Below are 17,354 nucleotides of genomic sequence, written 5' to 3' on the forward strand. Positions count from 1 at the left end.
TCCAAAAGATACCAGATGCAGGCGCACAAACTGACTAGGATGGTACTTTGGATAATTTTGGATGAGCAGAGTTCAGTAACGTTTCCATCGATTGGATCAAAAAAACACGATCTGGAAGACAGTACGTGGAAGTCAAGCTAGGAACGACCCGGACAAGGACATGGACGGGGATTGGATTCGGTCTCTGCTGTCGTGGCCACATTCCGAGCCGCCCCCGCACGGACCTGGCGTCGAGCTGCGCGCTTCTGCCGGCGTGCCTCCGCTGTCAAACCGCATTTGCCGGTCACTGCTGTGCCCGACTCTCCTCCGGGTCGCCTCCAGCAAGTCACTGTTGCGGGCGCGCCGGCCGGCTCCCGTGCCGTGCTTTGAGCCGCCTCCGTTGAGCCGATCTCGCCCCAGTTCCGCTGCGACGCGCCCTGGCCTGGAAGCGGTCTCCGCCGGCTGCTGCTGCGGGTCTTGCGCCTGTGTGCCTGTCTCTTGAGCCGCCAGCCAGCGGGCTCCGAGCTCCTCACTGTGGCATCTCTCACCCTCGAGCCACCCATGTTTGTGGCCACGGCCAGATCGCCGCCGAAGTCGTCGTAGTGGCCCTCTGCGCACCCGCCTCGCTGTTGCAGGCTTCGAGCTGGCCCTGCTGAGTTGTCAGCCGCGTGCCCTCATCTCCCCAATTGCGCACCTAGACCGGGTCGCCGCTCGGGCCTGCTTCGGCGTCCCCTGCGCTGATTTTGCAGTCCCGCCTACCTCTGTCACAGAGCCGCCTTGCCACCGGAGAGACTCTCCGCGTTGAGCTGCCGCCGGAGAGCCGCCATTTCGCGTTGAACCACTGCCGAAGAGTCGCCGTCCTGCGTCTCTCACTGCCGCGGGTCGCCTCAGCTGTCGCGCGTTGAATCGTCAGAAGCTGTCGACCGCCTCTGTGCCATGCCAGCTTCGCCTCGAGCACCACCACACCCAGCTGTCGCGTTGCTACTTCTAAATCGCCGCCCCCAACTCGCTTCAACTGCAGCGGGACAAGCCGCCGCTCCTTCTGCGGCACTGCGGGCCTCCTCAGTCGCGCCTCCGCGTGACCTTCGTCTCAAGTCACCGCATCTTGTCTTTGAGCCGCCGGGTCTCTCCCGCGTACACGCGACTCCATGACCTCGCTCAACTCTTTGGTGTGCCAAGCAATTGAGTTTACTTTCCTGTAATATCTTGGAGTAGGACGTTGGACGCCTATGACCGTTACAGGGAGCGATGGATCCAAGTGCCTAAAGATAATAGCACAGCCGGCTGCTGGCTATATAGCAATGCCACGTCATCATAAAGCCTTCTCTCATATAGTAGTCTAGCATTTTGGCTGGCTATTAGCATGGCTTCATTTAATATGAAGTATTTATTGCTTGCAGGTGCATATGATCTGCTGTGATCTACAGTAAACAACATCTTTGTGGCCATTTCAAAGAGCATACATATACATGCCATCCATGCAACCAGGAAATAGGAAGACTGACTGGCATTTAGGCAACAAACATATGTCATACAGCATCATAGTACTCCAAACATGTCACACAGCATCATACTACTCCATAGCATCATGAGTAATTACTTAAGATTACATAAGTCTTTAAGAAAGCATTCAGCAAACATAATAGATAACATCTCCGGCAAACAAGCCATTCACGACCACAAGCAACAATCATAGTTTTGATCTGGACGATGACAAAAGTCATAAAGCATGGAGGGTACTTCGCTGGAAAGGAGCAACCACTCATTTGCATCAATAACCTTCAACCACTGTATGGAAAAGGAACCGGGTCAAGCTTAAAAATTTAGCCAATGCAAACTTACAGCATGTGACATCAAGAAGTAACACTGAGTAGTAATGCTGGAGAAAATCACTTCTATAAATCCTGTATAGCTACACAGGTTCAGTAAAAACAAATACTGTAACAATAGGAAGAGGAACAAGCTATAAAGAAGACCTCACTCTCTATACAAGCATGTTGGCAGATCAAATAAATTTCTTGAGCAATAATATATTCACACTGACTAAACTATAGAGTACAGAACTATTTGGTTAACGAAAAAAACAATTTAAGATCAGAGAAAGTATACCTATAAATAACAGCTGCCGCAATCACCACATCACAGCTCACTCCTGAAATAAAAATGCATGTAACATATCAAGGTTACAGTAAAAAAAGGAATATGAACATGCAGATATCAATATCCCACCATGATTAATTATGATGGCTGTTTTGAAACTTATGCCAGATATGCTCGACTAAATCACTTTTAAGTTGGGCATGCTGTGGACGAGCACGAATAGTAGCTTTTCTACGCAACACATCTGCGAAACATAGATTACCACCAACATTCACTTCGGGAGGTAGAGCAAATGAAGCCCCCGGAATCTCATTCAAGTCAATATGAATTTTTGCCTGCTCTCTCTCATCTTCGATTATCATATTGTGGAGAATCACACAAGCCCTCATGATCCTTCCAACACTCTTTCTCTTCCATAGACGTGCAGGCCGACGGACAATGGTAAAACGGGACTGTAATACCCCAAAAGCGCGCTCGACATCTTTCCTTGCCCCTTCTTGCTTCTGGGCAAACAACTTGTGCTTCTCTACAATATTATCAGAAGGGGTTAATTGAATTTGCTAGTAATGAAACACATGGAGCCAGCATGAATGCAAAAAGAGACATACCAATCGAAGATCTTCTTGTTTTGTCCATAGCAAGCGTTTTTCGGTCCTTCCACAATCACCACCATTTGTGTCATCGCCAGCATTGACTGGTTGCGGTGAACTCCCATTGTGCATAGGTTGTGTGGGGCCTGCCGTGTTCTGAAAGTAACTAAGGTAACCACCAGGTGGGTGAGAATCCACTCCCCTGCTCAACGACATAAAGAAACGAAGAGCGATCAGCACCGAACTAAATGCAAGTATATACTCAAATTTGTAAAATCTGAATACAATACATTTGAGATGCATACTAGTTGATCACAACAACTATTTAAAGGAAAAATAATCTGAATTGATCACAACAACTATTTAAAAAAAAATCTGAATTGATCACAGCAAGTATTTAAAGGAAAAATCTGAATTGATCACAACAACTATTTAAAGGAAAAATAGTTTATGCAGTCATATATCATACACACTATCATGTGGAAACTGAAAAGTTACACTACACTGCAATCCAAGATTCAGCAAACGAGAAGTCACGTGCTCCTGTACATCAAAGAAAGATCATCTAGCAGAAGAAAGTTTTCTTTTTCTATCATTACTAAGCTACTAAAAATGAACTCTGAAAATAGACAGTAGAGTAGTAGATAGATTTCTGATGTTGTATCATCTAACTAGCATATCATACAAGTGTGTCAGCAGCTCTAAGAAATGACACCACGATTCAGAGTTGAGATAAGCAATGGAGAAAATTCATACCATACTTGTGGATCAGAGTAGTCCATATTGCCAGCCATGTACCAAGGTGATGTAGAGTCACCGATGCAGGCAGGCGGTGCCCAACAAGGACCTTGAGCCGTAGGACCCGATTCACTTGGTTGCTGCAGACTAGCCGCCAGAGACTCTTGTGGTCTTGGGGGGATCCAAGTGCTTGTTCTCTGCTTTGAAGGGAAGGCCGATGGGATCCCCGGCGGCGGGGCGGACTTAGGCGCCGGCGAGACCAGCAGATGCGCCGGCGGCGGGACCAGGAGATGCGCTGGCGGCGGGGTGAGCAGAGGCGCTGGTGGAGGGGCTTCACGAGGTGCCGGCGCGCGCGTCCGTTTGGACTGCTGACCCATCTCCTTGATGTGCGCCGGCGACAGTTCTAAGGTTCGGGAGAGGTGGCGATTTGGGGAAATTTGGAAGGCTTGATTTGGCGCGAGGAAGCTATTTGGGGCGACGGCACGGGCTGATTTTTGCGCGCGAAGGAGGAAGGAGAAGCGCGGGAGGCGGGAGAGGCGCAGGGGATCGAGAGCGCCGGCTCTAGCGCTCGCCACGGGCTGCAAGCGGGCGCAAAGCTCTCGTATCTTGTGCCGCAGCCCGGCGCTTGACGAAGCGCCCGTTCGCTTCTCTCTCCCTCTTTCTCTCCCCTCCAGATGTGATTTGGCTGATGTGGAAGGGCTTATAGCCAGCTGAGTCAGCCTTATTATACTTGCTCTAAGATGCCACCGGATAAATCTTTCATGTGCTCTGACAATGAGTCCCTGGCTGTGGGCACAGAGCTGCTTGTGTTTGGGATATCATAAATTATGTTCAGATATCGCAGCTGTCACTGTAGGTGCCAATACTTTCGGAAAGATACTGGGCTCTGCAGAGATGAATGATTCCATCACGCACACTTGGATGACCTTTCCCAGCATGAGTGGGGCTAGGAATATGTGCTCTGGACCTCTGCTGATTACAGTGAGAAGGAGGAGAAGAAGTATGACAAGCTGAATAATAAGTGGATCGCTTTTGGGAAATTGCCTGAATAGTCTGTATCAACGAATGGATGGGACCACGCTTTCCGGCCTGTGCTGACAGGCTGATTGACATTGGAGGCCTAAGGATTTTTATTGGTAAAATCATTGAGCTTAATTGCTGGGCTCCGGATGAGCAAGCCGCCGTGGCCGTGCTTGTGAGTCGCCTCGGTTTGCACCAGGAGCCAGCGGCCGCCTCCGTCGCTGACCACCGAATAGCGCGAGAACCACCATAGCCGATCCGCCGGCCTTGATAATTCTTCAGCAAGCCACCGGTTCGAGCCGCCTTTACTGCATCACTACTGCAGCCTGCCTCAGTCATTTCCGCCTCATGCGGGCTTTCCATGCTCTGTACTATGGGAGTGAGGAGGTCGAATTGGGAAAAGGTTATGCGATGGAATCTGGGCTGCTCGTACTGGTTGCAGAAATGTTTAATACGTGCTCAAGTTAAATCTGGTCGGCATAACGATCATCTGTCGTTAATGCATCAGGTGATGTCCGTCCGGTCTATTTTTATACTACATGTCAATTTCTTTAAAGAGCAATCACTCTTGCTTGTGATGTTGTACGCAGGACAACTGCTCACCGCAAAGAGCTATGGCCAATGACGCTCAGTGAATATATGTGCAAATCGCTATTTCTGTGGCCCAAATTTCATCAACACGATATGGTGGACTCGCCCGTCCGCGTGGCTTACTGCACATGCGATTGCCTCACCCATCCGCACCGGCTTACAGACGCAACGGCTGACTCATTTGTCTGATCCTGTGTTCGACTCGTCCATGGTTGATTTCAGTCTCAACATGATGATCATCAACTCTGCGGTGGATAATTACTGGCCTGACATATCAGGTGAAATCCTTTCGGTATATTTTTATATTATATATTGTTTTCTTTAAAAGAGCAATTACTCTGGCTTGCAAGTTGTTTAATGCAGGACAAGTTGTCTACTGCAAAAGGGACTATTATATCACTAAGCTGTTGAATGACTAATACCGGTTTATATCATGATCAAATATGGAGAATCTCAAGACAACTCCTTGAGTCATCTTAAGACTCGGGGGCTACAATGACATGACTCGGCAGAATTGGCCGGTTCTAGTGAATTCAAGAACTCCGGGTCATTGAAAGGAAAAAAAATAACCCGGCCCCGGAGGCTACTGTCTTATTGGCGAATATTTAAAGGCCGTCAGAAGATTTCCGGCTTAAAAAGAAAGATTCTGGTTCAAAATCCAGCTCAAGGGAAATCTGTCTCCCACAAAGCTCTGAAGCTCTCAAATCCGGTTTAAAATACGGCTCAAGAAAAATTAAAGGTTGCCAAAGATAACTTGCTGCCATGATGCGCGGTTCAAACATGGGTATCCTGCCTTACAGCTTATCTTATTATGGTCACTTGGGGGCTTCCTGCTCAAACATAGGTCGTATTCGAACCAAAGAGAACATAGCTGTCGGTACCCTCTTAATCGGCACAATGCCAAACCCACTAGGGGGCTTCTTGATCGTATTCGAATCATATCTTAACCCCTTTTGGGTCCGACTTTGATTGTATTCGAATCAGAATCGTTAAAAAAACTCTCAAGGTCATTTGGGGGCTTCCTGTTCAAACATAGGTCGTATTCGAACTAAAGAGAACATAGCTATCGGTACCCTCTTGATTGGCGCAACGCCAACACCACTAGGGGGCTTCCTGATCGTATTCGAATCCTAGCTTAACCCCTTTTGGTCTGGCTTACTGATCGTATTCGAATCAGAAGCCTCACTTTTTTCTCTTTGTTTGACTTAAGTTTTTTGAAAACAGTCTTTTGGGTTTGTCTTGAGATTTTTTTCATATCTGAAGCATATATGTGGTTTCGATTAACCCGGCTTGACTTTGGATGATAAGTCTGAAGGAAATATGCCCTAGAGGCAATAATATAGTTATTATTTATTTCCTTATATCATGATAAATGTTTATTATTCATGCTAGAATTGTATTAACCGGAAACATAATACTTGTGTGAATACATAGACAAACTAAACGTCACTAGTATGCCTCTACTTGACTAGCTCATTAATCAAAGATGGTTATGTTTCCTAACCATAGACATGTGTTTTCATTTGATTAACGGGATCACATCATTAGGAGAATGATGTGATTGACATGACCCATTCCATTAGCTTAGCACCCGATCGTTTAGTATGTTGCTATTGCTTTCTTCATGACTTATACATGTTCATGTGACTATGAGATTATGCAACTCCCGTTTGCCGGAGGAACACTTTGTGTGCTACCAAACGTCACAACATAACTGGGTGATTATAAAGGTGCTCTACAGGTGTCTCCAAAGGTACATGTTGGGTTGGCGTATTTCGAGATTAGGATTTGTCACTCCGATTATCGGAGAGGTATCTCTGGGCCCTCTCGGTAATGCACATCACTTAAGCCTTGCAAGCAATGCAACTAATGAGTTAGTTGTGAGATGATGTATTACGGAACAAGTAAAGAGACTTGCCGATAACGAGATTGAACTAGGTATTGAGATACCGACGATCGAATCTCGGGCAAGTAACATACCGATGACAAAGGGAACAATGTATGTTGTTATGCGGTCTGACCGATAAAGATCTTCGTAGAATATGTAGGAGCCAATATGAGCATCCAGGTTCTGCTATTGGTTATTGACCGGAGACGTGTCTCGGTCATGTCTACATTATTCTCGAACCCGTAGGGTCCACACGCTTAATGTTACGATAACAGTTTCATTATGAGTTTATATATTTTGATGTACCAAAGGTTGTTCGGAGTCCCGGATATGATCATGGACATGACGAGGAGTCTCGAAATGGTCGAGACACAAAGATCGATATATTGGACGGCTATATTCGGACACCGGAAGTGTTTCGGGTGATTTCGGAGAAAACCGGAGTGCCGGAAGGGTTACCGGAACCCCCCGATGAAGTATTGGGCCTTAGTGGGCCTGCGGGGAGAGAGAGGGCAGCAGCCCAAGAGGTGGCGCGCCCCCTCCCATGGGGAGTCCGAATTGGACTAGGGGAGGGGGGCGCGGCCCCTCTTTCCCTCTCCCTCTCCCTCTCTTTCCTTCCCCTTCTCTCTTCCTAGTTGGACTAGGAAAGGGGAGTCCTACTCCTACTAGGAGGAGGACTCCCCCCTCCTTGGCGCGCCCCAAGGGCCGGCCGGCCTCTCCCCCTTGCTCCTTTATATACGGGGGCAGGGGGCACCTCTAGACACACAAGTTGATCTTCGTGATCGTTCTCTTAGCCGTGTGCGGTGGCCCCCTCCACCATAATCCTCGATAATATTGTAGCGGTGCTTAGGAGAAGCCCTGCGACGGTAGAACATCAAGATCGTCACCACGCCGTCGTGCTGACGGAACTCTTCCCTGAAACTTTGCTGGATCGGAGTCCGGGGATCGTCATCGAGCTGAAGTGTGCTAGAACTCGGAGGTGTCGTAGTTTCGGTGCTTGATCGGTCGGGCCATGAAGACGTACGACTACATCAACCATGTTGTGCTAACGCTTCCGCTTCCGGTCTACGAGGGTACGTAGATAACACTCTCCCCTCTCGTTGCTATGCATCACCATGATCTTGCGTGTGCGTAGGAATTTTTTTTTATTACTACGTTCCCCAACAGTGGCATCCGAGCCTAGGTTTTATGTGTTGATGTTATATGCACGAGTAGAACACAAGTGAGTTGTGGGCGATATAAGTCATACTGCTTACCAGCATGTCATACTTTGGTTCGGCGGTATTGTTGGATGAAGCGGCTCGGACCGACATTACGCGTACGCTTACGCGAGACTGGTTCTACCGACGTGCTTTGCACACAGGTGGCTGGCGGGTGTCAGTTTCTCCAACTTTAGTTGAACTGAGTGTGGCTACGCCCGGTCCTTGTGAAGGTTAAAACAGCACCAACTTGACAAACTATCGTTGTGGTTTTGATGCGTAGGTAAGATTGGTTCTTGCTTAAGCCTGTAGCAGCCACGTAAAACTTGCAACAAACAAAGTAGAGGACGTCTAACTTGTTTTTGCAGGGCATGTTGTGATGTGATATGGTCAAGACATGATGCTAAATTTTATTGTATGAGATGATCATGTTTTGTAACCGAGTTATCGGCAACTGGCAGGAGCCATATGGTTGTCGCTTTATTGTATGCAATGCAATCGCCCTGTAATGCTTTACTTTATCACTAAGCGGTAGCGATAGTCGTAGAAGCATAATATTGGCGAGACGACAACGATGCTACGATGGAGATCAAGGTGTCGCGCCGGTGACGATGGTGATCATGACGATGCTTCGGAGATGGAGATCACAAGCACAAGATGATGATGATGGCCATATCATATCACTTATATTGATTGCATGTGATGTTTATCTTTTATGCATCTTATCTTGCTTTGATTGACGGTAGCATTATAAGATGATCTCTCACTAAATTTCAAGATAAAAGTGTTCTCCCTGAGTATGCACCATTGCCAAAGTTCGTCGTGCCCAGACACCACGTGATGATCGGGTGTGATAAGCTCTACATCCATCTACAATGGGTGCAAGCCAGTTTTGCACACGCAGAATACTCAGGTTAAACTTGATGAGCCTAGCATATGCAGATATGGCCTCGGAACACTGAGACCGAAAGGTCGAGCGTGAATCATATAGTAGATATGATCAACATAGTGATGTTCACCATTGAAAACTACTCCATTTCATGTGATGATCGGTTATGGTTTAGTTGATTTGGATCACTTGATCACTTAGAAGATTAGAGGGATGTTTTTCTAAGTGGCAGTTCTTAATTAATATGATTAATTGAACTTAAATTTATCATGAACTTAGTACCTGATAGTATCTTGCTTGTTTATGTTTAATTGTAGATAGATGGCCCGTGCTGTTGTTCCGTTGAATTTTAATGCGTTCCTTGAGAAAGCAAAGTTGAAAGATGATGGTAGCAATTACACGGACTGGGTCCGTAACTTGAGGATTATCCTCATTGCTGCACAGAAGAATTACGTCATGTAAGCACCGCTGGGTGCCAGGCCTGCTACTGATGCAACTGACGACGTTAAGAACGTCTGGCAGAGCAAAGCTGATGACTACTCGATAGTTCAATGTGCCATGCTTTACGGCTTAGAACCGAGACTTCAACGACGTTTTGAACATCATGGAGCATATGAGATGTTCCAGGAGTTGAAGTTAATATTTCAAGCAAATGCCCGGATTGAGAGATATGAAGTCTTCAATAAGTTCTATAGCTGCAAGATGGAGGAGAACAGTTCTGTCAGTGAGCATATACTCAAAATGTCTGGGTATAATAATCACTTGATTCAATTGGGAGTTAATCTTCCGGATGATTGCGTCATTGACAGAATTCTCCAATCACTTCCACCTAGCTACAAGAGTTTTGTGATGAACTATAATATGCAAGGGATGGATAAAACAATTCCCGAGCTCTTCGCAATGCTAAAAGCTGCGGAGGTAGAAATCAAAAAGGAGCATCAAGTGTTGATGGTCAACAAGACCACTAGTTTCAAGAAAAAGGGCAAGGGGAAGAAGAAGGGGAACTTCAAGAAGAACAGCAAGCAAGTTGCTGCTCAGGAGAAGAAACCCAAGTCTGGACCTAAGCCTGAAACTGAGTGCTTCTACTGCAAGCAGACTGGTCACTGGAAGCGGAACTTCCCCAAGTATTTGGCGGATAAGAAGGATGGCAAGGTGAACAAAGGTATATGTGATATACATGTTATTGACGTGTACCTTACTAGAGCTCGCAGTAGCACCTGGGTATTTGATACTGGTTCTGTTGCTAATATTTGCAACTCGAAACAGGGACTACGGATTAAGCGAACACTGGCGAAGGATGAGGTGACGATGCGCGTGGGAAATGGTTCCAAAGTCGATGTGATCGCAGTCGGCACACTACCTCTACATCTACCATTGGGATTAGTATTAGACCTAAATAATTGTTATTTGGTGCCAGCGTTAAGCATGAACATTATATCAGGATCTTTTTTGATGCGAGACGGTTATTCATTTAAATCAGAGAATAATGGTTGTTCTATTTATATGAGTAATATCTTTTATGGTCATGCACCCTTGAAGAGTGGTCTATTTTTGATGAATCTCGATAGTAGTGATACACATATTCATAATGTTGATGCCAAAAGATGCAGAGTTGATAATGATAGTGTGACTTATTTGTGGCACTGCCGTTTAGGTCATATCGGTGTAAAGCGCATGAAGAAACTCCATACTGATAGACTTTTGGAACCACTTGATTATGAATCACTTGGTACTTGCGAACAGTGCCTTATGGGTAAGATGACTAAAACGCCGTTCTCCGGTACTATGGAGAGAGCAACAGATTTGTTGGAAATCATACATACAGATGTATGTGGTCCAATGAATGTTGAAGCTCATGGCGGATATCGTTATTTTCTCACCTTCACAGATGATTTAAGCAAATATGGGTATATCTACTTAATGAAACATAAGTCTGAAACATTTGAAAAGTTCAAAGAATTTCAGAGTGAAGTTGAAAATCATCGTAACAAGAAAATAAAGTTTCTACGATCTAATCGTGGAGGAGAATATTTGAGTTACGAGTTTGGTCTATGTTTGAAACAATGCAGAATAGTTTCGCAACTCACGCCACCCAGAACACCACAGCGTAATGGTGTGTCCGAACGTCGTAATCGTACTTTACTTTATATGGTATGATCTATGATGTCTCTTACAGATTTACCGCTATCGTTTTGGGGTTATGCTTTAGAGACGGCCGCATTCATGTTAAATAGGGCACCATCAAAATCTGTTGAGACGACGCCTTATGAACTGTGGTTTGGCAAGAAACCAAAGTTTTCGTTTCTAAAAGTTTGGGGCTGTGATGCTTATGTGAAAAAACTTCAACCTGATAAGCTTGAACCCAAATCAGAGAAATGTGTCTTCATAGGATACCCAAAGGAGACAGTTGGGTACACCTTCTATCATAGATCCGAAGGCAAGACATTTGTTGCTAAGAATGGATCCTTTCTAGAGAAAGAGTTTCTCTCGAAAGAAGTGAGTGGGAGGAAAGTAGAACTTGATGAGGTAACTGTACCTGCTCCCTTATTGGAAAGTAGTACATCACAGAAACCGGTTTCTGTGACACCTGCACTAATTAGTGAGGAAGTTAATGATGATGATCATGAAACTTCAGAACAAGTTACTACTGAACCTCGTAGATCAACCAGAGTAAGATCCACACCAGAGTGGTACGGTAATCCTGTTCTGGAAGTCATGCTACTAGATCATGATGAACCTGCGAACTATGAAGAAGTGATGGTGAGCCCAGATTCCGCAAAATGGCTTGAAGCCATGAAATCTGAGATGGGATCCATGTATGAGAACAAAGTGTGGACTTTGGTTGACTTGCCCAATGATAGGCAAGCAATTGAGAATAAATGGATCTTCAAGAAGAAGACTGACGCTGATGGTAATGTTACTGTCTACAAAGCTCGACTTGTCGCAAAAGGTTTTCGACAAGTTCAAGGGATTGACTACGATGAGACCTTCTCACCCGTAGCGATGCTTAAGTCTGTCCAAATCATGTTAGCAATTGCCGCATTTTATGATTATGAAATTTGGCAGATGGATGTCAAAACTGCATTCCTGAGTGGATTTCTGGAAGAAGAGTTGTATATGATGCAGCCGGAAGGTTTTGACGATCCAAAGGGAACCAACAAAGTGTGCAAGCTCCAGCGATCCATTTATGGACTGGTGCAAGCCTCTCGGAGTTGGAATAAACGCTTTGATAGTGTGATCAAAGCATTTGGTTTTGTATAGACTTTTGGAGAAGCCTGTATTTACAAGAAAGTGAGTGGGAGCTCTATAGCATTTCTGATATTATACGTGGATGACATATTACTAATCGGAAATGATATAGAATTTCTGGATAGCATAAAGGGATACTTGAATAAGAGTTTTTCAATGAAAGACCTCGGTTAAGCTGCTTACATATTGGGCATTAAGATCTATAGAGATAGATCAAGACGCTTAATTGGACTTTCACAAAGCACATACCTTGACAAAGTTTTGAAGAAGTTCAAAATGGATCAAGCAAAGAAAGGATTCTTGCCTGTGTTACAAGGTGTGAAGTTGAGTAAGACTCAATGCCCGACCACTGCAGAAGATAGAGAGAAAATGAAAGATGTTCCCTATGCTTCAGCCATAGGCTCTATCATGTATGCAATGTTGTGTACCAGACCTGATGTGTGTCTTGCTATAAGTCTAGCAGGGAGGTACCAAAGTAATCCAGGAGTGGATCACTGGACAGCGGTCAAGAACATCCTGAAATACCTGAAAAGGACTAAGGATATGTTTCTCGTATATGGAGGTGACAAAGAGCTCATCATAAATGGTTACGTTGATGCAAGCTTTGACACTGATCCAGACGATTCTAAATCGCAAACCGAATACGTATTTACATTAAATGGTGGAGCTGTCAGTTGGTGCAGTTCTAAACAAAGCGTCGTGGAGGGATCTACATGTGAAGCGGAGTACATAGCTGCTTCGGAAGCAGCAAACGAAGGAGTCTGGATGAAAGAGTTCATATCTGATCTAGGTGTCATACCTAGTGCATCGGGTCCAATAAAAATCTTTTGTGACAATACTGGTGCAATTGCCTTGGCAAAGGAATCCAGATTTCACAAGAGAACCAAGCACATCAAGAGATGCTTCAATTCCATCCGGGATCTAGTCCAGGTGGGAGACATAGAGATTTGCAAGATACATATGGATCTGAATGTAGCAGAGCCGTTGACTAAGCCTCTTCCACGAGCAAAACATGATCAGCACCAAGGCTCCATGGGTGTTAGAATCATTACTGTGTAATCTATATTATTGACTCTAGTGCAAGTGGGAGACTGAAGGAAATATGCCCTAGAGGCAATAATATAGTTATTATTTATTTCCTTATATCATGATAAATGTTCATTATTCATGCTAGAATTGTATTAACCGGAAACATAATACTTGTGTGAATACATAGACAAACTAAATGTCACTAGTATGCCTCTACTTGACTAGCTCATTAATCAAAGATGGTTATGTTTCCTAACCATAGACATGTGTTGTCATTTGATTAACGGGATCACATCATTAGGAGAATGATGTGATTGACATGACCCATTCCATTAGCTTAGCACCCGATCGTTTAGTATGTTGCTATTGCTTTCTTCATGACTTATACATGTTCCTGTGACTATGAGATTATGCAACTCCCGTTTTCTGGAGGAACACTTTGTGTGCTACCAAACGTCACAACGTAACTGGGTGATTATAAAGGTGCTCTACAGGTGTCTCCAAAGGTACATGTTGGGTTGGCATATTTCGAGATAAGGATTTGTCACTCCGATTGTCGGAGAGGTATCTCTGGGCCCTCTCGGTAATGCACATCACTTAAGCCTTGCACGCAATGCAACTAATGAGTTAGTTGCGAGATGATGTATTACGGAACGAGTAAAGAGACTTGCCGATAACGAGATTAAACTAGGTATTGAGATACCGACGATCGAATCTCGGGCAAGTAACATACCGATGACAAAGGGAACAACGTATGTTGTTATGCGGTCTGACCGATAAAGATCTTCGTAGAATATGTAGGAGCCAATATGAGCATCCAGGTTCCGCTATTGGTTATTGACCGGAGACGTGTCTCGGTCATGTCTACATTGTTCTCGAACCCGTAGGGTCCGCACGCTTAACGTTATGATGACAGTTTCATTATGAGTTTATATATTTTGATGTACCAAAGGTTGTTCGGAGTCCCGGATATGATCACGGACATGACGAGGAGTCTCGAAATGGTCGAGACACAAAGATCAATATATTGGACGGCTATATTCGGACACCGGAAGTGTTTCGGGTGATTTCGGGGAAAACCGGAGTGCCGGAAGGGTTACCGAAACCCCCCGGGGAAGTATTGGGCCTTAGTGGGCCTGAGGGGAGAGAGAGGGCAGCAGCCCAGGAGGTGGCGCGCCCCCTCCCATGGGGAGTCCGAATTGGACTAGGGGAGGGGGCGCGGCCCCTCTTTCCCTCTCCCTCTCCCTCTCTTTCCTTCCCCCTTCTCTCTTCCTAGTTGGACTAGGAAAGGGGAGTCCTACTCCTACTAGGAGGAGGACTCCCCCCTCCTTGGCGCACCCCAAGGGCCGGCCGGCCTCTCCTCCTTGCTCCTTTATATACGGGGGCAGGGGGCACCTCTAGACACACAAGTTGATCTTTGTGATCGTTCTCTTAGCCGTGTGCGGTGCCCCCCTCCACCATAATCCTCGATAATATTGTAGCGGTGCTTAGGCGAAGCCCTGCGACGGTAGACCATCAAGATCGTCACCACGCCGTCGTGCTGACGGAACTCTTCCCCGACACTTTGCTGAATCGGAGTCCGGGGATCGTCATCGAGCTGAACGTGTGCTAGAACTCGGAGGTGCCGTAGTTTCGGTGCTTGATCGGTCGGGCCGTGAAGACGTACGACTACATCAACCGCGTTGTGCTAACGCTTCCGCTTCCGGTCTATGAGGGTACGTAGACAACACTCTCCCCTCTCGTTGCTATGCATCACCATGATCTTGCGTATGCGTAGGAATTTTTTTATTACTACGTTCCCCAACAAAGTCGTCATCATATGACAATCATAAACATTTGGAAGTTTTGGCTTCTAAAGACTGGGTTATCACCCTTACTGCACAGGTATCCTAAACCGGTAGTATGATTCAATATCACAGGAACCGGTTTTCCAAACCGGATTATATTATTCAAATCTTTAATAGCCAACATGGCTGGATTTTTATTATGGTTATCAATAGCCAATATTATGATGGAGGTCTTCAAAGTCGCTTCAGCGCAATGGTTATTATTTTATTAATGAACATGATTTATTTTAAATGGTGAGAATAGTCCCGAGTCGCTGCAGGCTTATGACCCGGCACTTGGGGGCTACATTATTCAAATTGAGATTAAATCAAATATGCAAGTCCCGTGTCACTGCCAGCATGTACCATGGCACTTGGGGGCTAATGTAAAGTCATTTTTTGATCAACTTATTGAAGACCCAACTCATCCCATTGTAATGAGCCGGCCCTTGGGGGCTACCAATTGCTCCTGTCAAAAATTCAAGGTACACAAGCCTCAGTCCATTATATTGAAAGATCCACTACTCAGTTGGTAGAGTACAAAGCTCTTAACCTTATGGACGTGGGTTCAAGCCCCATGGTGGAGATTACATCATATGATGTTATTATCAATGAATTATATACAAAGTCCCAGCTCAGTATTATCTTACTGAGCCGGCCCTTGGGGGCTACACGTTGCTGCTCAAATCTACATGATCATCTTTACAAAGTCCCTGCTCATTATTGCATAATGACCCGGCCCTTGGGGGCTACAAGTGATATGAATATATTGAGATCTACATCTTCAAGCCGGCTGAAAATCAGATGGGTATTTCAAGGCCAATATTTTTCACAATATTTCTGTGAGAAACCAATGTCAGCAAATTGATTATGAAGCTGGTATATTGACCCAGACTTTTCAGGAGAAAATAACAAGGACTTAAGGGTGATCAGGTACCGGTTTACAAGAATTTTTAACCCGGAGCACAACCTATCAAATTTATTCTTGTGTTTATTTTGCAGGATTAAGTTTAACATGGATAAATCCAAATTAAACTAGGGGCTAATGTCGGGGACATACCCCGCAGTATGACCCGGCCGGACTTGGCCTCTCACTGGTGACCCGCCGTGACTTGGAGATTCACTAAGTGACCCGCCCGGATCTCTCCACTCACTGATGACCCGGCCGAGCCAGGTGACTCATTGGTGAACCGGCGGGTGGGTCAAAGGGCGACAAGACCCGGTGGCCCAACAGGCGGTTCATGGAAGGCCGACTCGTATTATGGTGGGCCGGCTTAAGATGAAAGGCATAAGGAATATTCTCCTACAAAGGAAGCAAGACTAGGACTCCAGTTGTAATCCTAATCCTAATAGGACTAGTCATGTAAGCCGCCCCTTCAACATATATAAGGAGGGGCAGGGCACCCCAAAAGAGAGAAGTTTTGATAAGTCTCACAAGTTAGGGTTGGACAAACAGGTCTATAGCTCTCAGGATAGAGCACCCTTTTAATCGTGATCATCATCATCAATATCAATGAAGCAGGATGTAGGCTTTTACCTCCATGGTGAGGGGCCGAACCTGGGTAAAACCTCGCGTCTCTCGGTTCCGACCAACCCCTCTCAAGCAACCACATAGATGCATTGGCCTCACGACTAAGTCCTCACACTAAGGACATCTGCGGTGACAATTCCACGACACATAAGTTCCAAAGGGACAAGTAAAAGTGGTCTTTTCTTGATCTGGTTGAGAAATAGGTATTTGTGAAAAAACAGAGTATCCATCAAGGAAGCAAAAATGTGTGTGCTTAGATAATCTTTCAATCATTTGATCAATAAAAGGCAGAGGGCAATGATCTTTTCTAGTTGCTTTATTTAATTTTCTAAAATCAATTACCATTCTATATCCTGTAACAATTCTTTGTGAAATAAGTTCATTCTTATCATTAGGAACAATAGTTATACCTCCTTTCTTAGGGACACAATGAACATGACTTACCCATCTACTATCAGCTATAGGATAGATTATACCTGCTTCCGGAAGTTTTAATATTTCCGCTCTTACCACTTCTTTCATCTTCGGATTTAACCGACGTTGGTGATCAACAACGGGTTTAGCATCAGGTTCCGTATTAATTTTGTGCTGACATAGAGTGGGACTAATGCCCTTTAAATCATCAAGAGTATGTCCAATAACAACTCGGTGCTTCCTTAGAACTTTCAATAATCTTTCTTCTTCATGTTCTGAAAGGTTAGCACTAATAATAACAGGATATATTT

General features: G+C 45.2%; 1 protein-coding gene and 1 pseudogene across 1 annotated transcript; one reads left to right on the plus strand and one right to left on the minus strand.

The window, feature by feature from the left end:
• Positions 1–1,468: 1,468 nt before the first annotated feature.
• Positions 1,469–4,520, minus strand: LOC125533670 (uncharacterized). The gene is made up of 6 exons (XM_087538476.1): positions 4,452–4,520; positions 3,426–4,207; positions 2,688–2,871; positions 2,209–2,605; positions 2,089–2,131; positions 1,469–1,767 (listed from the first exon to the last, which is right to left on the minus strand). Exons 1-4 carry the CDS (start codon positions 4,518–4,520, stop codon positions 2,465–2,467), a joined length of 1,176 nt encoding a protein of 391 aa, XP_087394602.1. The 3' UTR covers positions 1,469–1,767; positions 2,089–2,131; positions 2,209–2,464.
• Positions 4,521–5,226: 706 nt separating this feature from the next.
• LOC147990976 (uncharacterized) overlaps positions 5,227–17,354 on the plus strand; it is a 39,236-nt pseudogene continuing 27,108 nt past the window's right edge.

The sequence above is a fragment of the Triticum urartu genome, chromosome 1A (genome assembly GCF_056163025.1).
Source record: "Triticum urartu cultivar PI428250 chromosome 1A, HENAU_Tu73, whole genome shotgun sequence".
Classification (NCBI taxonomy): Eukaryota; Viridiplantae; Streptophyta; class Magnoliopsida; order Poales; family Poaceae; genus Triticum; species Triticum urartu.

Bases quoted from the DNA above. Each gene is read 5' to 3' on its own strand.
- LOC125533670 (XM_087538476.1), bottom strand. From the start codon at position 4,520: ATGTCAATCAGCCTGTCAGCACAGGCCGGAAAGCGTGGTCCCATCCAT. The intron at 4,208-4,451 runs GCAATTTCCCAA...AAACACAAGCAG, and splicing joins CGTTGATACAGACTATTCAG to CTCTGTGCCCACAGCCAGGG. The intron at 2,606-2,687 runs GTATGTCTCTTT...ATAATATTGTAG, and splicing joins AACAAGAAGATCTTCGATTG to AGAAGCACAAGTTGTTTGCC.